This window comes from Vicugna pacos, chromosome 26 (genome assembly GCF_048564905.1).
Source record: "Vicugna pacos chromosome 26, VicPac4, whole genome shotgun sequence".
NCBI classification, from domain to species: domain Eukaryota; kingdom Metazoa; phylum Chordata; class Mammalia; order Artiodactyla; family Camelidae; genus Vicugna; species Vicugna pacos.
This window is the reverse complement of record NC_133012.1, coordinates 15,448,669-15,467,126: the sequence shown is the minus strand read 5'-3', so window position 1 is coordinate 15,467,126 and position 18,458 is coordinate 15,448,669. Positions and strand designations below refer to the sequence as shown.

The following is an 18,458-nucleotide window of genomic DNA, read 5'->3' as shown; positions in this document are numbered from 1 at the left end:
ATTCTTCCAAAAAATCTAAGAGGAGGGAGCACCCCCAAACTCATTTCATGATATCAGCATCACTGTGATATTAAAGCCAGAAAAGGACTCCACCAAAAAAGAAAACTACAGACCAATATCCCTGATGGAAACAGATGAAAAATTTGCATTAAAATACTAGCAAACTGAATTCAGCAGCACATGAAAAGGATCATTCACCATGATCAAGTGGGATTTATACCTGACAATTTAAGGATGGTTCAACATATGCAAATCAATGTGATAAGCTGCATTAATTAAATTAAAAAAAAAAGACCACCCAAATAGATGCAGAAAAAGTATTTGACAAAATACAACATTCATTCACAATAGAAACTCTCAACAAGTTTAGGTATACAGGGAATGTACCGCAACATAATAAAGGCCATATGTGATAAGCCCACAGCTAATATCATATTCAGTGCTGAAAAGGTTGCAAGCTTTTCCACTAAGGTCAGGGACAAGACAAGGATGCCCACTCTGACCACTTCTACTCAACATAATGCTGAAAGTCATTACCAGAGCAATTACACAAGAAAAGGAAAAAGTACCAGAACTGGAAAGGAAGAAGTAAAACTACCTCTGTATGCAGATGTCATGATTTTATATAAAAATCTAAAGACCTCACCAAAAAAACTCTTAGACATAATCAACAAATTCAGTAATGTAGGATACAAATGTAACATGAAACATAGATAACATTTTTATACACTAACAATGACATTATCTGAGAAAGAAAGAAAACGATCCCACTTACAAAAGCTAAAACACTTAGACATAAACTTAACCAACGGGGTGAAAGATCTCTGCTCTGCAAATACTATAAGACATTGATAAAAGAAATCAAACATACAAATAAATGGAAGGGGAATCCTATGTTCATGGATTAGAAGAACTAATATTGCCAAAAGCTGCTTATACAGTCAATGCAATTCCCATCAATATTCCCAAGACATTTTTCACACTAGTAAAAAACAGTCCTGAAGTTTATATGGAACCACAAAAAAACATGAAATAACCAATGCTGAAAAGGAAGAACAAAGAGAGAGGCATCACACTTCCCGATCTCAAGCTTTCCCGTAAAGCTACAGCAATCAAAACAGAACGATACTGCTTTAAAACCAAAAAACAGATCAGTGGAGCAAAATCAAGAGCCTAGTACTAAACCCAAGCATATATGGGCAACTGTTTGACAAGGGAGCCAAGAACACTCAGTGGAGAGAAGACGGTCTCTTCTTTAACTGGTGCTGGGAAAGTTGGATATTCACACGTAAAAGAATGAAACTTGACTGTATCTTATATCACGCCCCAAAATTAACTCAAAATGAGTAAGACTTATATGTAAGACCTGAAACTATGAAACTCCTAAAGAAGACAGAAAGAAGCCTCCCGGCCATGTGTCTTGGCAGTGATTTTTTCGATATGACATCAAAAGCACGAGCAACAAAATGAAAAATAAGTAGAACTATGTCAAACTAAAAAGACTCTGCACAGCAAAAGAGATAACTGATAAAGTGAAAAAAACCACTTATGGAATGGAATAAGATATTTGCAAACTATATATCTGATAAGGAAGGGGTTAATATAATAAAGAACTCATACAACTCAACAGCAAAAAAAACCAAATAATCTAAAAAAAAAATGGACAAAAGACTTGAATAGGCATTTTTCCAAAGAAGATACATGAAAGGGCCAACAGGTACATGAAAAGATGCTCAATATCATTAGTCATTAGGGAGATGCAAATCAAAACCAAACCACAATGAGACATTACCTCACGTCTGATAGGATGGCCAACATCAAACGGACAAGTGATAAGAAATGCTGGTAATGATGTGGAGAAAAGGTACTGTTGATGTGATCATAAACTGGTACAGCCACTATGGAAAACATTATGGAGGACCCTAAAAAAAATTAAAAACAGAACTACCATATGATCCAGCAATTCCACTTCTGGGAATATATACAAAGGAAATGAAAACATGACTTTGAAAAGGTATCTGTAACCCCCATCCCCTGTGTTCACAGCAGTATTATTTAAAATAGCAAAGACACAGAAACAACCTACCTGTCTACCAAGAGATGAATGAATAAAGAGCACACACACCATGGAACAGTATTCAGGTATAAAAAATGAGGAACTCCAGCCTTTTGTGACAATATAATGGACCTTGAGGGCAGTATGTTAAGTGAAATAAGTCAGAGGAAAACAAATACTGTATGATTTCACTTATATGTGTAATGTAAAAAAAAAAAAAAAAGACCAAAGTCATAAAAAAGAGATCAGATTTGTAGTTAACCTGGGTTGAGGGTGGGGTGGGAGGTGGTTGGGGAAATGGAGAAAGGTGGTCAAAAGGTGCAAACTTCCAGTTAGAAGATAAATAAGCATTAGGGATATAATGTACAGCATGATGACTATAGTTAACACTGCTGTATAATTTATATGAAAGTTTGTTAAGAGTATAAACGCTAAATGTTCTTGTCACAAGGAAGATAATTTTTTTTCTTTGCTTTCTCTTTTCATTGTATTTATATGGGATGAGGGATGGTAAGTGAACTTACGGTGATAATTATTTCACAATATATGTAAGTCAAACCGTTATGCTGTATATCTTAAACTTATACAGTGATACATGTCAATTATATCTCAATAAAACTGGAAAAAAAAAACCAGAAAGAGGTCAAGAAAACTACAGTGCTAAAATCTCTAGTATGAGGAACTGGAGGGAGTCTAGCAATATATATGAGATAATACAGTATAATTGTAATCATGTCAATCATATTTAAAAATAGAACAATTTAATATGTTAGAGACTTGTACTATAAATGTACTCAAGTCAACGTGAATAAAGCATGTGTAACTCTTTCAGAATACAATTCAAGTGTGCTGTACTAAGCAGTTCCAAATTGAATACAAGGAATGTTTAAGTTTCTATAATATACTGTAAATAGTAGGGAATACCTTGTTAATCATACTGAGGATATAGTCATAATAGCTGTTACATTTTTATGACAACTCACTTCATCCCATTCTTGTAGCCGATTGTCAACTCTCAAACTTCTTTGCCTAATACTGAGGATGAGACTTTAATTTCTTCCATTGGGCAGTGTACATCTATAAAAATAAATAACAGATTTAAGAAAAATGACACAGTAACCATACCAACAGGAATAAATAAAGCAAATAAGATTTGCTTTATTTTGAAAAGCAAATAGGAGAAATATTTGATATTTTAAAATTCAGTTCTTTAATGTGATGCCTTTCACATCAAATTTTTCAGCACTCCTAAACATTTTATAAGACATAATTTATGTGTATATCATTTAGACTACTTATCAGAAGTTGATCTAACACTGAAGTTTACAAAAAAGGTTACATTTATTGCTTATTAAAACTTTATTGCGCTGTTACAGAGCCTTAAAGGAGCATGGCCAATTCAAAAAGACTAAAATTTCCAACAGTACACTCTCATTTTAAAACATCAATCAGGAAGTGTTTTACTTGGAGCAGCTGGTTTAAAGCGTAGGGAACAGACTAACGTCAAACTGACTCAAGGCAGATTATTCCCCAACTGATAATATTTACAGCTCAACTGAATCATTTATTTAGTGACATTCAGCAAAATTTAATGATGTGAAGCAAGCATTTTGATCACGATTCAGCAGTCAACAAAGAAACTTTTTTACAGAAGGGAACAGAAGGGAAACCCTGGCACAGGTTTTTATTAATTAGGTTTGTTAGTATTTTAACGCGGGTACTGGGGATTGAACCCAGGACCGCGTGCACACTAAGCACATGCTCTACCACTGAGCTATACCCTCCCCACTGTTTTTATTATTTAAGAGCAGTTAGTTTGCTTTTGCTCCCTAACAGTGAATCTGAGCTGCCCTTCGCTTTGAGCATGTATGAATTACGATCAGACTTACCCGTCAAGCAATCTCTATTCCAATATAAATTCCCTAGTCTAGATTTTTCCAAGTTTGAAATAAGTATCTTTAACATGTATCTCATTTATTTAGAACACTTTCTCCTATTTTGGGGTATCAGCCTTTAAATTCCTATCCATGGCAAACCCCTGCTCTGAATAATAACTCCTAGGCTATTCTCTACTATTCTGAGTTCCATCTAGTCTTCTATTATGTGTTAAAGTAAAATCAGAATCTCTGCTTTGGCAGGCATTTTTTTGTCCCTGCTTCTCCAATATGGTGAAATTTAAAAAGAAAGTAATATAGCCATAAAACTACAAAAAAGTCATTCAATTTTTATTGTAACAAGAGAACCAAAATTTATACGTATTCAAATGCAGGCTATTTTCCGTCCTGGAAAATGAAAGCTTCCAGTGGCCAGCACAATATGGAAAAGTTTCTAAATACCCAGAAGACTCTGACACAAATTTGAACACTTACCTCAGTTATTTCATCTATACATCCGGGATAATTATACCTTCCTTGTCCGGTCCTTTTGAAGATTAAATGACATGCCCTTAGCCCAGGGCCAGGAAGATAGGAGATTAATAAAAGTTAATTTCTTTACCCAAATTGTATCTTTATAGTCCATGTGAATACTTGCCCTTCCACATCGAGTAAGTGTTAAGTATTTTTCAAGTCTAAGAACATAATTTTGTTTTTCTTAAAGTTCTATTGCCAAAAACATGCACAGAAAGAATGACGAAAAGAAAAAACTGTATTTTATGCTGGTGTTTGGAGTGGCAATCATATTGGGATGAAGTTACAAAAATACGCATTAGGTTGTCTGGTGATCTGGATATACTTTACCAAGCCTCAGATATTTAGTTCAGATTTTTCTACTTAATTAGCTTTCATGGCTATCCATAAAATACGTTCATTCTGTAATATGATATAAAAGCAAACTGCTTAACATGGTACAGAGGAAAATCTAATTAAATTAATTAAAAACTAGACTGCCTAAAAATATTATTACTAAAGCATTTCTTTTATGAAAAGTTAATACAGTAAAGGTCAGAAAAATTCACTGACTTTTTTGTGTTTAGATTTACTATTTACTAACAAAAAAATTTGTTTTAAACTTTAACATTAGGAATTTAGTGAGCATATCCTCATCTAACCACAAACCCATCATGTACTTAAAAAGTTAGCATGCAAGTTTATGTTGGACTAGTTTAAGTAAAAGGCAGCTTTTTCTTAGGTAAATTATTTATTCACCTTATTGCCTCTTAAATGCATCTTTAATTTTAAAAATAAAACAATATATAAAAACAGCTGGTTTGCTTTTTTGATTTATTGTATGTATTAAAAGTTACTTTCTGGAGGCAGCACAATGGAAGGTCAGTGTTTCCTGACATTATGAATAGTTAAGAACAAATTATATTTGAATTTTTTATCATCCAGAAAGAAAGAGGAAAAATAAGAGTCTACAGTTGAAATAATAATTTTTCATAAAAGGTTGAGAGGAAAAAAATCTAAACCAACCATTCTTAATAAAGAAATGAGGCAGTTTCAAATTAAAAATACATATTTAAATGAAGTAATTTTATAAAGTCAAAACTAGCTAAAATTACATGCATAGGTATTTAATTGACAATAAGAGAGGAAGAGCAGTTGAACTTAAATATGATAGGATTTATCAACAATAAATAAACATTTTTAGTGCAAATAGTGCAGAAAAAATCCTCAGAGCAAAGATCATAGCAATCATTCTAATCTGTACAAAATCAGTCTCAGTTCTGTATCCAATCTATAGAGTAGATCTATGAATTCAGCCACTGTGATGAAATGCCAATTTGCAAATTATAAATATAAATGTGCTTAGTTTTGTGTCCCATTCCTCTCTTGGCAGTTCATGTTTTCAAGAAAATCTGGAAAGAAAAGAAAATAAAAAATCTAAGATTTAACTTAAGATGATAAATTAAGATTTATCCATAAGATGATAACTTGACTCTGAGGGAAAAGAGGTGGGGAAAGGATTCTAGCAGGTTCATATCAGTAAGCAGTTACTCAGTGCCCACTTACTGCTCAAGCTTCAGAAATACATGTTTGATACTAAAAATCAACTCTTACCCTCAAAGAATAACAGTATGATTTATAAAATAAAATAATTCAATGTTGGCATTAATGTTAAGGACAACTACACTGAGAGAAGAGGCAGACAGGTTTGAGCTGGAGATGGGAAGTGCCTGGCATTTTCCTCCCTGCAGCCTGCTCTCTTTCTTAGAGAACTCCATGCTCCCTTCTCAGGTCTACTCCTGCAGCCCAGGGGGGTGTGCAGAAGACCACACGACACCAATCTCCAGGTCAAACTGCTGAGGTCAGGAGGACACCACCTATGTTAGGCCAGTCTCCTTCCCGGGGATTTGTGGCGGGACCCCTGTCGGTCTCCACTGGCTGCTTGAACTGTCATGATGTGATCAGGCCCGTGGGCAGCAATGATTGAGTCACATGCAAGTGTAGCACAGAAAGGCTCTCTGAAGAGCCAGCGAGACAGCAAGTGAGAGTGAAAGGCAGAAAACAACAGAGATGAGAAACAAGCAGCCTCAGGACGTGTCTGAGAAAGAGGAGCTGCTTTGGTTTGGTTACTGATGACCTCGTGTTGTGTTTTCACTCCCAGGTGAATGAGGTGTCCTTTCCTGCGTTTTGGCTCTGTTTCCCTGCATCATCCAGTGACACAAGCTTTTCCTTAAACTTGCCAAGGTGGGAGCTAGTCCTTGCAACTAAATCCATCCTAAGAAGACAGATGGAGAGGAAAAGGAAGAGTGGCTTGAGGTCAGGTGAAAGCATGAACAAAGACATGGTGGTAGAAAAAAAGAACACGACGTGAGAGAACATAAGGGGAAAATGGAAAATTACAACAGGTTATCTAACATATAAAAGCCAGATTATAGAAGGCTTAAAACCAGAGAGAGAAATTCAGCATTTATCGCTGCTAGGGGCTCACTGCGGGTTCTGGAGCAGAGAAATGTTATCACAGAGTGGTATTTTAGGAAGATCATTCTGTCAGTGCTGTGCAGGAAGAAGAAACCCTAAAGGCAGAGGATGGGCCAGAAAGTTACTGAATAATCGTAATGTGAGATGGAAAAGAGAGCGGAAGTTCATTTTTAAAGGAAGAAATGACACAGGAGACGAATGAGAAATACATCAACTAAGTGACAGGGCATGCTCCACGCACCAGACGGGAGAAAGGAACTAATGACGGCTTACAACTCTACACAAGTAGCTATCAAATGTTGAAAAAAAATTCATGTACCCAAATATCATACTTAAAGTATGCAAACAATTTCTACTGCTTAGGTATATAACGTTATGCTTAATGTATAATACAAAGCATGCTACATACTGTGTAGCACAAAAGCAGTAATGACAGTATTGTGTTTAAAGCTGGCTGAACAACCACGGGTAAGGACATGTCATTAGAAATAGTCATGCAGTAGCCTTGAGACTCAAACCTTCTGGAATACAATTTACCTAGAGTGGAGCATGAAACTGGCTGTGCATCGCTATCACTTGTTGAAGTTTCTCCTCCTTGGCTCTTCTACAGTGGCAAATCTAAAAGATAAATTATTTAAAGTACCAGTCACTTCTCCAATAATCTGCCTGATACTTCCTACGTTTTCAGAGAATTCTACACAACAATCTTTTAACTTGGTGACATTACTTAAATTGTGAATGTCTAAGGTAGTGCAGAATATAAGAATTGGGGGGAAAAATACTTAACTGTGTTTGGAAGATAATCTTTGCCTGTAAACTTCCAGAATGAAAAACACACTCTGACCCTTTATACCAATTCTCTGATTCTGTAAGTTCAAGTATGTTTTAAAAATATGAAAATAGATCTTACTGTTGCTAACCAGGAAGCTGAACAAACACACATTTCAAGGCACAGTTACATCATACCAAGAACAATGGGCCAGAACTCAGTGCCTTGGTAATGCTACAACCAGTCACTGACGTCTCTGAACTTTAATTTTCTCTCATGGAAAACTGGGATATTAAAAACCTGCCCCATTTTCCTTTGCAGCATACACACATATATAGTAAATGTTTACAAGGTTTATTAATAAAAGGTTATTTTAAAAATGTGATGTTTCAGAGAAATCAGGTAAATATTTAGGACTCGATCAAAGGACAAGATACTGCTAAGCTGACTTTTAAAATTTTTCTTTAAATGTAATGAAAATATCAGAACAGAAACTATTCCCAGAATGTCCTCAATAATAATAAAAACAAAAAAATTTAAATCTCTATGGATTATTCTCTTTTTTAACAGCTTGTGAAACAGGTTATTCAGGAGTGTACTACAACTATTAAGACCAGACTTGGGCTAATTTACCAGCTTTACTGCAGGATGATACAGACACTGGTTTCTGAAACAGAGCTGCTACGTGATCTACCTACTTGTGCACTCGCAACAAGCAGCTCTAAAGGGACAGGAGGAGGCTGCGGTCATTCTCACAGAGGCTCTTCAGTTTCCTCTCACGGCACTCAAAACTCCAGCCCAGTAATGTGCTAAGGAGGTTTCTTTACTCATGAATGTACACAAGTAATTTGATACTATGCTGTCACTCGTCCTCAACCGAAGAGTATTACATACTGTTCTCTTTTCCATGAAGCTACTGAGAAAATCATCTATCTCAGTTTTTCCCTCCAAGAAATCTTCTGCAATATTATCAGATTCTTCCTCAGCTTCGTGTGCAGCTACTTTCAATCTTGCCTGCAGGGCACTCGCACTACAGCTCTGAAAAACAGAATTAAGTGTATTAGTTTCTAATGCTCAGAAAATCTCCTTAGAGGGAAAGAAAATGGAGGTAGAAGTAGAGGTAGGGAGACGCAATTCATTATGTGCTTATGTCGCCTCTTTTTGAGGAAAACTGGCCCCACCAAGTCCTCACCTTGTGGATACAGGGTGGACACCTAACACGGTACAAACCAATCCACTGGCTGCCAACTATTAAGTGAGAGAACCAGGCCAATCATCGTCCTCTCCTGGGGATTTAGGAATCCGATCAAAGACATAAATGTCAGAACTAACACTATTTTTAATAGTAGTCATCCTAAGTGAGTGTGAGGCGGTATCGCATTGGGATACATCACACACAGGAATATACAGGAATGTACCATTTTTAAATCACCTTTACCTACAATGGTTATCTATTTACAAGTATGGCTCACACAGATGCTGTAATTTCCCTTATTAGTATTACTGTAAGGTTGAGCATCTTCTCAAATGTTTCCATTTACTTACTCATTAAATATTTGTTGAGCACCTACTATGTGCCAAGCACTGGACCACATATTGGGTATACGGGGGAAAACAACAGGACAGGTTCCTGCACTAATGCCACCAACAGTCCAGTGAAGTGGTGTCTCTATTTTAGTGTACAGAAGATTCTTCATCCTCAGAGACTCTGAGTGAGCACATCCAGAGACGAACCTAGCAAGCAACGGTTTTTAAAATGTTTCAAGAAGTCAGAATAAGTATTATATCAGAATGCTTATTGGACCTTCACATTTCTCCTTTTGTGACTTTCCTATTCTTCCCTTTGTGTTTAAGGATTCTGTATGGACCATTGGCATTAATATTGTCATATACACTACAAATATTCATCCCCTTTACTTCACTTTTGATTTTATGTACACAAGCTGTAAATTTACATACAGCTTAGATGCTTAATTTTTCATTTTATGCTTCTGCCTTTTGTAATGCTTTGAAAAGATCTTAAAAAAAATCCTAGGAGATGGTTGTCCCTCATAATTTTATGGTTTCCACCTAAAAACTTCCTCTGTGTACACCTACAGGGATCTAAATTTTTTCTAAATGGACTGCCAATAGTGTATTTTATTAAATCCTCAATTTTTTTCTAACCAGTTACTCATATACTTACCCATGAGTCTTTCTGAACTGCAGGATCTGTTTCATAAAACTACTTTTCTCTTCCTAGTAAGCTACTCTACTGTTTCAAACAATGAGGTTTTACAGTGTATTTTGGTACTGCGTAAGGGAGGTTCTTCCTCATTTTTTTTCTTTGCTCAAGCTCTTCCCGACTGCTTTTGGGGAGTCTTTCAGAACTTTAGAATAAATCTATTAAAATAAAAAAAAAATACTCTTGGTATTTTGACTGGAAGCATATTACATTTTTAAGCTGGGGAAGAGTGAAATCTTTATAATACTGTATCTTTCAGTCCATAAATATTCTGTTACTCCATTTCCTCAAGTCTTCTTTTATGTCATTCAGGAAAGTTTCTTAACTTACTTCATTGGGTTTAGTTCTAAATATCTCGACAGTTTTGTTGATGCTGTAAATGAGGTTTTCTCCTCTACTTCACTTTGCACAGGTAGTTGCTGGATATCTAGAGAAAAACCTTCTCTAGTTGCTAAGACTTTTACTTGTTTGGTTTTGGTTAATAACTGCTTCTTTTACATCATACCTCCTTTCCTTTTCTTGTCTTCTTGCAGTGTCCAGAACCTCCCAAGGAATGTTAAAGAGCAGTGATATTGGGCCATCACTGTTTCATCCCTAAATTAAAGGGATTCTGGAAATGTTTAGTCATTAAGTGTGACTGTTTACTGTTGGTTTCTAATATTCTTTATTAAGTTAAGGAATTAATTTTATCTTAGTTTACTAAGAGTTTGTATAAGCAATGATGTTGATTATTGTGAAAAGCTTCTTCGGCATCTGCTAAGCTCTAATGTGCATCTAAAAGTAGTTCAGTTGATTTTCTCAGATTTTCTGGTCAAGAGTGGAGGAGGATTGCTTATATTTGACTCCTGACTCAAACTTTCTATTTATACGTGATCTCACGGATATCATTTAATATCCATGTGCCTCAGTTTCTTTATCTGTAAAGTGGAAAAATAGTAACAATATATACCTCATAGGGTTTTGGTGGAATAATGGACAACATATGTAAATAGCTTAGTGCAATGCAAGAGACAACAACTGCATAATGTTACATGTTATTATATCTTTTACTCTAAAGAATGATCATATTTGGGTTCTCTGAAATCTATTACAAATTTATATTCTCCTTTACCATCATTTTTTTTTGCTATTGTTGTTATATTTCTATATTATGTATTACTACACTGATTTTACCTTCCAGAATTCCTGATTTTAAAGAAAACAGATTATTGTTAATTACAATGTGGGTTACTGATATGTGATATAAAGATTATATCCTCTATTCCCTTTTTATTTTTAAAGATCAATTTTTTCAGAAATATGGGTTGGATTTTATAAAATGCATTTGATTTTTCACATAACTGGATTTCTAGGAAAAAATCTATTATTTGTGGTGAATTTATATTTTATGTTTTTCAATTTGCTATATAAAGAAATCTGTACATAAGCTTACAAGTAAATCTAAAATTTAAAAAATTTTTGTTAGCTTTTATTAGACTTACAGTAATTCTCCCAGAAAAGTTATTTAGGGGCTTGTCATCTTTTTCTGTTTTGGAACCAAATGCTCTCGCATGAGCATCAGTGATTTACTATGGGTCACAACTGAGAGTTGTACACCTGCATTTAAAGGTATCATGCCTTATAAACTGAGATACCTAAGAAAAACTTTCTGATAATAATGAATGTGAGAATCTGGCTCACACACATGAAGATGAAAAATTTTTATGGTAAACAATCTTACCTCACTAAGTTCATGCTGCCTTTGCATTTTCTTTTCAAAAGCAGACTTCATTTGTGTAAGCAGTTCATACTAAAAGAGAAAATAAAAATGCTGTTTAATTCTATTTTAAAATTATATGGATTTCTTCAAAATGATAACTCACCTTATCTAAAACAGTTTGTCTTTTGGCTTCCAAACTGGGCTCCAAAAGGAGATTTTTTCCTGTAAGATAAATTTCTAATTTATTTCTAGGCAAGGATCACATTTTTCTTAGGAAATTTAAGAAGGAAGGGAAGACATACTTGCTAGCTCCTCAATACTTTTTACTAAGTCATCCTTGTCAGTAATGATTTGTTTTAGTTGAGGCAAAGTCAGAAACTGCTCTAGTAATAACTCCTCTTGTTCATTCATATTTGTAAGTTGTGACACACTAAAAACACAACAGAAAAAAATATGTTAATGAGTATCAGTCATCTAGTTTTTCTCCATGAGGATAAATATTCACAACTTTTTAGTTTTATTCAGTTGACAGGATTCTAAATAGACTAGAGTTTGTGGACAACCCTAACAATCTTACCAATTTTAACTTCTATGCCTATTTAGCTGATAGGTTATCACAATAAAAGATACGATATATTTATATGTATCTGTGTAACATATATTCACAAAAATGTTTTTTTAAAAGCAATCATGGAAGGCTAATCCCAAAACAAAAATCCATATCCAGAGAGTAGAAGAGGGAACTGGATGGATGGGACAGGGAAGCAGCTGAATCTTTCTGAACTTATCTTTCAGTTTTGACTGTAGATCCATATAAAAGCATTCTATAATTAAAAAACAAAATTAAATTAAAAAGAAAAAAGTCTCGAAAATGCAAAGCAAATGAAAATAAATGAACCTGTGTTTTTTCCCCTCAGTTATACAATCCTCTGGGGAAGTTTTACTAAAAAGACTAAAAAACAGTGTTTGGCTGCACATCTCTGGTGCCACATATCCTAAAGACAAAAGAAGTGTAAAAAACAAAACAAAAACTTATCCTGCTTTCAATAATCATTGGTATTGTTATTTTACTGGTATTGTTATTTTGAAAAAGAACAAGTGCCTTTTAGAGAAATCACTGGCTTCAGGTCAGGGAAAATATGTTCCAGATGAGCCCATGACATCTTTGTTTTGCCAGAAAGGATAGAGAAAACCAGTTGAAGGGTTTCCTACTGACTAAAGATAGACTTGTCTAAGCATCAAAAAGAATAATGACTGCAACTGATTGAAACATACCAAAAATGTTTTTAAACTGTTGAGTTTATAATAACTCAGAAACAACTATAAAAATAAAACCCTTCTGCCTATCAGAACCTTTGGAGCTAGCTGATGCATTAACTCATTATTGTGAAAATCGATAAATTAAGAGGAAAAAAAAAATCAAGCATTCATCTTGCCTTTCTTGTATGAAGTCTACTTCAATATAACTGAACAGTGATTTAGGAAAGTTCTTCATAGATTTCTGGCTAGTTCTGGCAGTAGGAAATCACATTTGCAATCCTTAATGAAATAGTGCATAGTCAATGATTCCAAGTGTTTCAATCTATTTTAATCTTAATGTCTTAAAATAGGGCAGTCAGCCATCTTTGCTGCCTTATGTGGTGTATGCACTAATTACGATGTAAATAGTCTTGGCAAAAGAAATAAACCTACATCTTTTTACCATAGCTTTCTTGAGAGATAAGTTCAAGATATACAATGCAATAATTTGATAAAAGTAAGCCTAAATCTAATCAAAACTCTACGTCTAGCCACCAGAAGGAAATATGAAAAGCAGAGGAACATTCTCCATGGAACCACAAGGATGCAATCAGGCGAACACTAGGTATGGGGAATTCTACTGGACAAATAACCAGCTTCTTAAATAAGTATTTAATAAAATATGTTTAATTTACATGTATCATATATATGTATTTACATGTGTATGTGTGTATACAGTATCGGTATGTATGCATATATATGTGTGTATGTATATGTGTTTGTGTGTGTAATATACATATATACATATATTAATATAAATAAAGATGGGAAAATGGTTCATGATGAAAAGAAACGTAAGAGATAATAGTATTCAAATGCAATAGATAGATCTTGTTTGAATTCTGATTTAAATAAACTTACCAACCAAAAGGTTTAATTATTAAGACACTGGAGAAATAATCAAAGAATCAGCATTAATATTGTGAGCTATGATGATGATGTGGATTGGGGTTATGGAAAAGCACAAGTCTTAACCTGGTGAAGAAATTTAGGGAAGAACTTTTGGGTGAAAATGATATTTGAGATTTGGTTTAAAATAATCCTGACCCATACCCATATTTCCTGAGAAAAGCTGGGAGAAGAGTATATGAAGCAAGACAAAGAGGTTCTCCTTTTTGTACTTTTGACATTTTCATAATAATTTTTTTAAAAAGGAAGGAAGGAAGAAAAAATAAAAGAATCCTTTATAACATGGCAACAATAATACCTACTTCATGGGGTTGTTGCAAACATTAATCTTAATGTGTATGTGATATAAACTTCATTAACTAACATTATTAGAAGAAAATCATAAATTACTATTTTCTAGAAATGATTGTTACACATTGGGTCAAATAAAGCTAAACTTTTTTTTAAACTACTGGATTTGGCTGTACATCCCTGGTGGGATATATACTAAAGACAAAAAGAACTGCAAAACATTTTAAATTGCATTCCACAATCTTAGTAATTAACAGCCTTATGAGTACTATAAACCTTCAACAGGGGTATAAAGGATGCAATACTTCTCAAACTTCAGTGGCCACAAAACACTTTTTTTTTAATGGAACATCTTAGAGGAGCACTGTTCCATGAAAAATGATACCTTAAACTTAAATACTACAAACTTATTTGCTATAAATTTGAATAAATTTTGGCTCTATAAAAACTCCTTGTTAGTACTTTCCGAGAACTTCAACCTATTTCTCTACATACGAAGTTCTATCTACTAAAGGAACAACGTAAAGGTCTAAAATAGGCCAAGATATATTTTGAAACCTCCAAGAATCATGTACTCGGAAATAATTTTCATGAGAATGTAAACCACATGAGAGAAAGGACACTGTTATCCTGGTAACTATTAGATCATTCCCAGCATCTACAAAAATCCCTGGGTACGGAATAGGCACTCACTAAATACAGCCTACAAGACATACAACTGATTTGTAAAGCTTTTCCACTAGGACAACCATAATACAGGAATAGTGCAGACTTTAAAAATCTTTTTATTTCATATGGATATGAAAATGATGGTTTGTATTTACAAATTAAACAGATAACAAATACCAACATTACTATCTAAGTTTTCTTTTTTTTTTTTTACCTTAGTTCTGAGAGTTCTGGAAATGCATCAGGGACATCAGGCATCTTGTAACCAAAACCATTCTGGCTTATCTAAAGAGAGTTTGAAATGGTATTAAATTCCAGCCGTATTTTTGAATGTTCCTATTTATACAAATAATTTTTAATGTACTGCATCCCATAACTGTTATCTTAGCACTTCATCTTAGCACTTTATAGTCCTTACTCCCCTTTCTTCACTATTTTTTTCAGTGCACCTTTATACACATTGGGTTACTTTTTTTTTTTTGGTGGGTATTATGCGAGTACCTGTGTTAGCTCTCTTACTTGGACAAGTATGTGGCTGTAAAATAAATCTCTTAAGTGTATCTGGGGACAAATGTGGAGAATTATCAGTGGGTTTCACTGGTGAATGTGTCTGGCTCAAGTGAAAGGCATTAAGTATAGAAAAAGTAAGTTGACAAAAGTTTGAATAGTTACATAACCAAGTTCCATGAGACAACAGGGCAGATAAGGAATAGAGTATCCATAGTTTGAATATAGATGACTTTAAAATTAAGGACCCATAAAAAGTTCTCTTGTAGTTTTATTTATACTACTAACAAAATCCACTTGAGTCTATATTCTAAACTGTAAATTACAAACACTAAAATTCATAAAGTTGGATATTAAAATTGTTAAATATCTGAGTATTACCATTGGTGATATTCACTAATGGTTAAAAATTAAGGTTTTTAAATCTCTTTAATATGTTGTATGTCCAAACAGTAGTTTCTTCTTCAAAAACATCGCACATAGTCACATCTTAATTTAAGAACACATGATTTTTTAAACCAGTGAGACATTGGTTTAGAAGCCCTTGGTTGCTATAGTAGACCCTCTGCACGTGTGGCTGATACATGCTTCTCCCATGTGACCACTTCCTGTGCCTTTGCCTGTGTGACGACCAGAGAGCTCCGCTACAGGCACCTGCACAAATATGCCATCTAGCTTCTGCCTCCCCGCCTGTCAGTGCTGTTGCCTCTTCACAGAACACTTTATGTGACCCCTGTCACCCTGGCAAATTCATTGTCATCTAAAAATCTGCCCTCAAGTGTCAATTCATTCTTCACTCATCTGCTTCGTTTTAACTGAACACCTACTATATGTATCAGGCATGGTCAAAGCACCAAGGACAAAGTGGTGTAAAAAAGAGAATCACATTTTCCCATTTAGTTCTACACTGGGAGCACTGATCTCTCCCCTCAACTGAGTCTTCGCCGTGACTCTAGACTACCTCTTCTATACTGGAAGTTCTTTACTTACAGTTGCTTAATTATTTGCTGGTCACCTCTCTGACACTGTTACTTAAATTGAAAATGTGATTTAATCTTTTCCTATTTTGTGCCTTAGTGGCTGGCACAAGGAGGTGTATGTTTACTGACTGAATATTTCCAGGGTACAGAATATAGATATTTGAGGATACCAACCGGTGTGGAAGTGTCTGTCGTGGGAACGGGCAATGGCAGGTTTGAGAGGACACCAACTGACGGAGCGGCAGGTTTGGCTGTCGTGTAACTTGTCGTTGAAGAAGAAACAGTGTCAGCAACAGACAGAGAACTGATAGTCCTGTTGGCTTCTTGAGGAGGATATGGAGGAAGAAATGGAAAACTCTGAGAAGCATAAGGAGGCATCCCGCCTGGGTTACTATACAGACTAAAGAGAAGAAGAGGAAAACCTAAGATTAGAATAAACGTAAGATTAGATTTTCGGGGTAAGTTGTATAATTATTTCTAAATTGTTCTAAATAGCAATGGTTGCACATTATAGCTGGGATCTGTTTATGGCAGGTACCACTAACTATTACAATTATACAACTGAATTAGATATTATACAAATTGATCAAATATGAACCTTCTTGGTTTCCTTCCATGAAAAGTTTTAGAAAACATACAATTCAACTGGTCCCATGAAAAGTGAACAAATAAGTCATATGTGAGTTTTGAGCATTCTACTGGCATCAATGAGTACCTTCACAGAAGAAATGGAGAACAACATTTAATCCAGAAAATCTATTCAAGTTGCTTTCACTACATTTGGAAAAAATCTGACTGAAAGTCAAGCCTGCTTTTCTAGAAATTTCAAAGAAAAATTAAATACAAATATTAAATTAAGTATAAATAAGCTGCTGTTAAAATATTAAAGGATGCATATAAAAGCCATGTGTATCTGTTAGAAAAAGTGGCACAGCAGTATAACTTAAGATATGATTGAAAAACCATTCATTTTTGCAAGATGATAAATACTGGGTTTTGGCTGAAGATGGTGACAGGAAGATCTTGAACTCACCTCCTCCTACAGACACACTGAATCTACTGCTACATATGGAACAATTTCCTGTGAAAAAAACTTAGCAACTAGCTGAGTGACTCCTACACAGTGGGGAAACAGGAAGAAAATGACATCTAAGCAGGCAGGAGAGGCTGAGGCACATCTCACCATAAACCTCACCCTTGGCAATAGACAAGCCTGTATCTGGCAGACAAACCCGCAAAACATCTAGCTCTGAAGATGAGGAGCTCCTGTCCAAGACTCACAGGGTATATATAAGCAAACTGAAAAACAGCTCTTAAAGGACTCCCGTGCTCTGACTCCCCCGTCCCAGGGCCCAGAGCAGAAGTGGCACCCAGAATTAATGCAAAAGAGGCTTATTTGCCAATCTTAAAGCATCAGCCCAAAGGGGCAGGCATCCATCTGACATACATTTAGGGGCCTGCTGGGATACTTTCTGGGAGTAGAAGCTGCTGGGTGGCATCTTGCTCCCCATCTGCTGTGCTCTGGAGAGCCAGTTATCTCCTGGAGGGGAGCTCCTACATGCACCTGGTGTCCTGGTTTTTGCAGCTGCTGCCCACGTAATAGCTCTTGATTGCCTGGCTCTGGATGCCAGGCGGGCTTGTATTCCTGGGTCCCAGGGGACTGTAACAATCAGAGACAGTTCTTGGTAGGCTATGATCCCCAGAGCACTGCACAGACAGCAGACTGAAACACAGCCACAGTCTTTCTGTGAAACAGGCCTACCTGCTCGTCTGGGAGCTTTGACATCCAGGCATCTATGGAGATGCTCTCAGGGAATGGAAGCCTGTGAGCTCCATCTCTGCACTCTCTCTGCCTCCCTCCAGCGCACGGGTATCTCAGAGAAAGGAGCTTATTCCCCTGCCTGGCAGCCAGATGTTTGCAGCTACCACCAGGGGACACCTCAACAGAGCCTGGTTCTGACTGCCAGCAGGGTTTACACTCACAGGTCTCACAGATTATAACTAAATAACTGGTTACCACCCTCAGGGCATAGCAAGAGGCAACAGGAGCTCAGTCTTTTTGTGAAGGAGGCCTATCAGCTTATCACTGCTGCAGCCTGAGGGGCAGGCTTCTAATTAAACACAAATCTAAGGGCAGAATGTAATCCTTTCCAAAGACCTCAGAGGGTGGGCTCTAAAAGTTCTCCCTCC

General features: G+C 35.6%; 1 protein-coding gene and 1 non-coding gene across 2 annotated transcripts in view; both read right to left on the bottom strand.

Moving 5' to 3' along the window:
* Window positions 1-3,768: 3,768 nt before the first annotated feature.
* TRNAT-AGU (transfer RNA threonine (anticodon AGU)) lies at window positions 3,769-3,840 on the bottom strand. Its single transcript has one exon. It is a non-coding gene; the product is annotated as a tRNA-Thr (tRNA).
* Window positions 3,841-4,615: 775 nt separating this feature from the next.
* VPS37A (VPS37A subunit of ESCRT-I) overlaps window positions 4,616-18,458 on the bottom strand; it is a 32,357-nt gene continuing 18,514 nt past the window's right edge. Inside the window, exons 5-12 of the mRNA XM_006198027.4 lie at window positions 16,443-16,668; window positions 14,996-15,066; window positions 11,916-12,043; window positions 11,777-11,835; window positions 11,635-11,703; window positions 8,585-8,728; window positions 7,459-7,539; window positions 4,616-5,855 (exon numbers count right to left, since the gene is read on the bottom strand). Coding sequence (XP_006198089.1) covers window positions 7,459-7,539; window positions 8,585-8,728; window positions 11,635-11,703; window positions 11,777-11,835; window positions 11,916-12,043; window positions 14,996-15,066; window positions 16,443-16,668 — 778 coding nt within the window. The 3' untranslated portion in view covers window positions 4,616-5,855. The remainder of the gene's footprint in view (window positions 5,856-7,458; window positions 7,540-8,584; window positions 8,729-11,634; window positions 11,704-11,776; window positions 11,836-11,915; window positions 12,044-14,995; window positions 15,067-16,442; window positions 16,669-18,458) is intronic.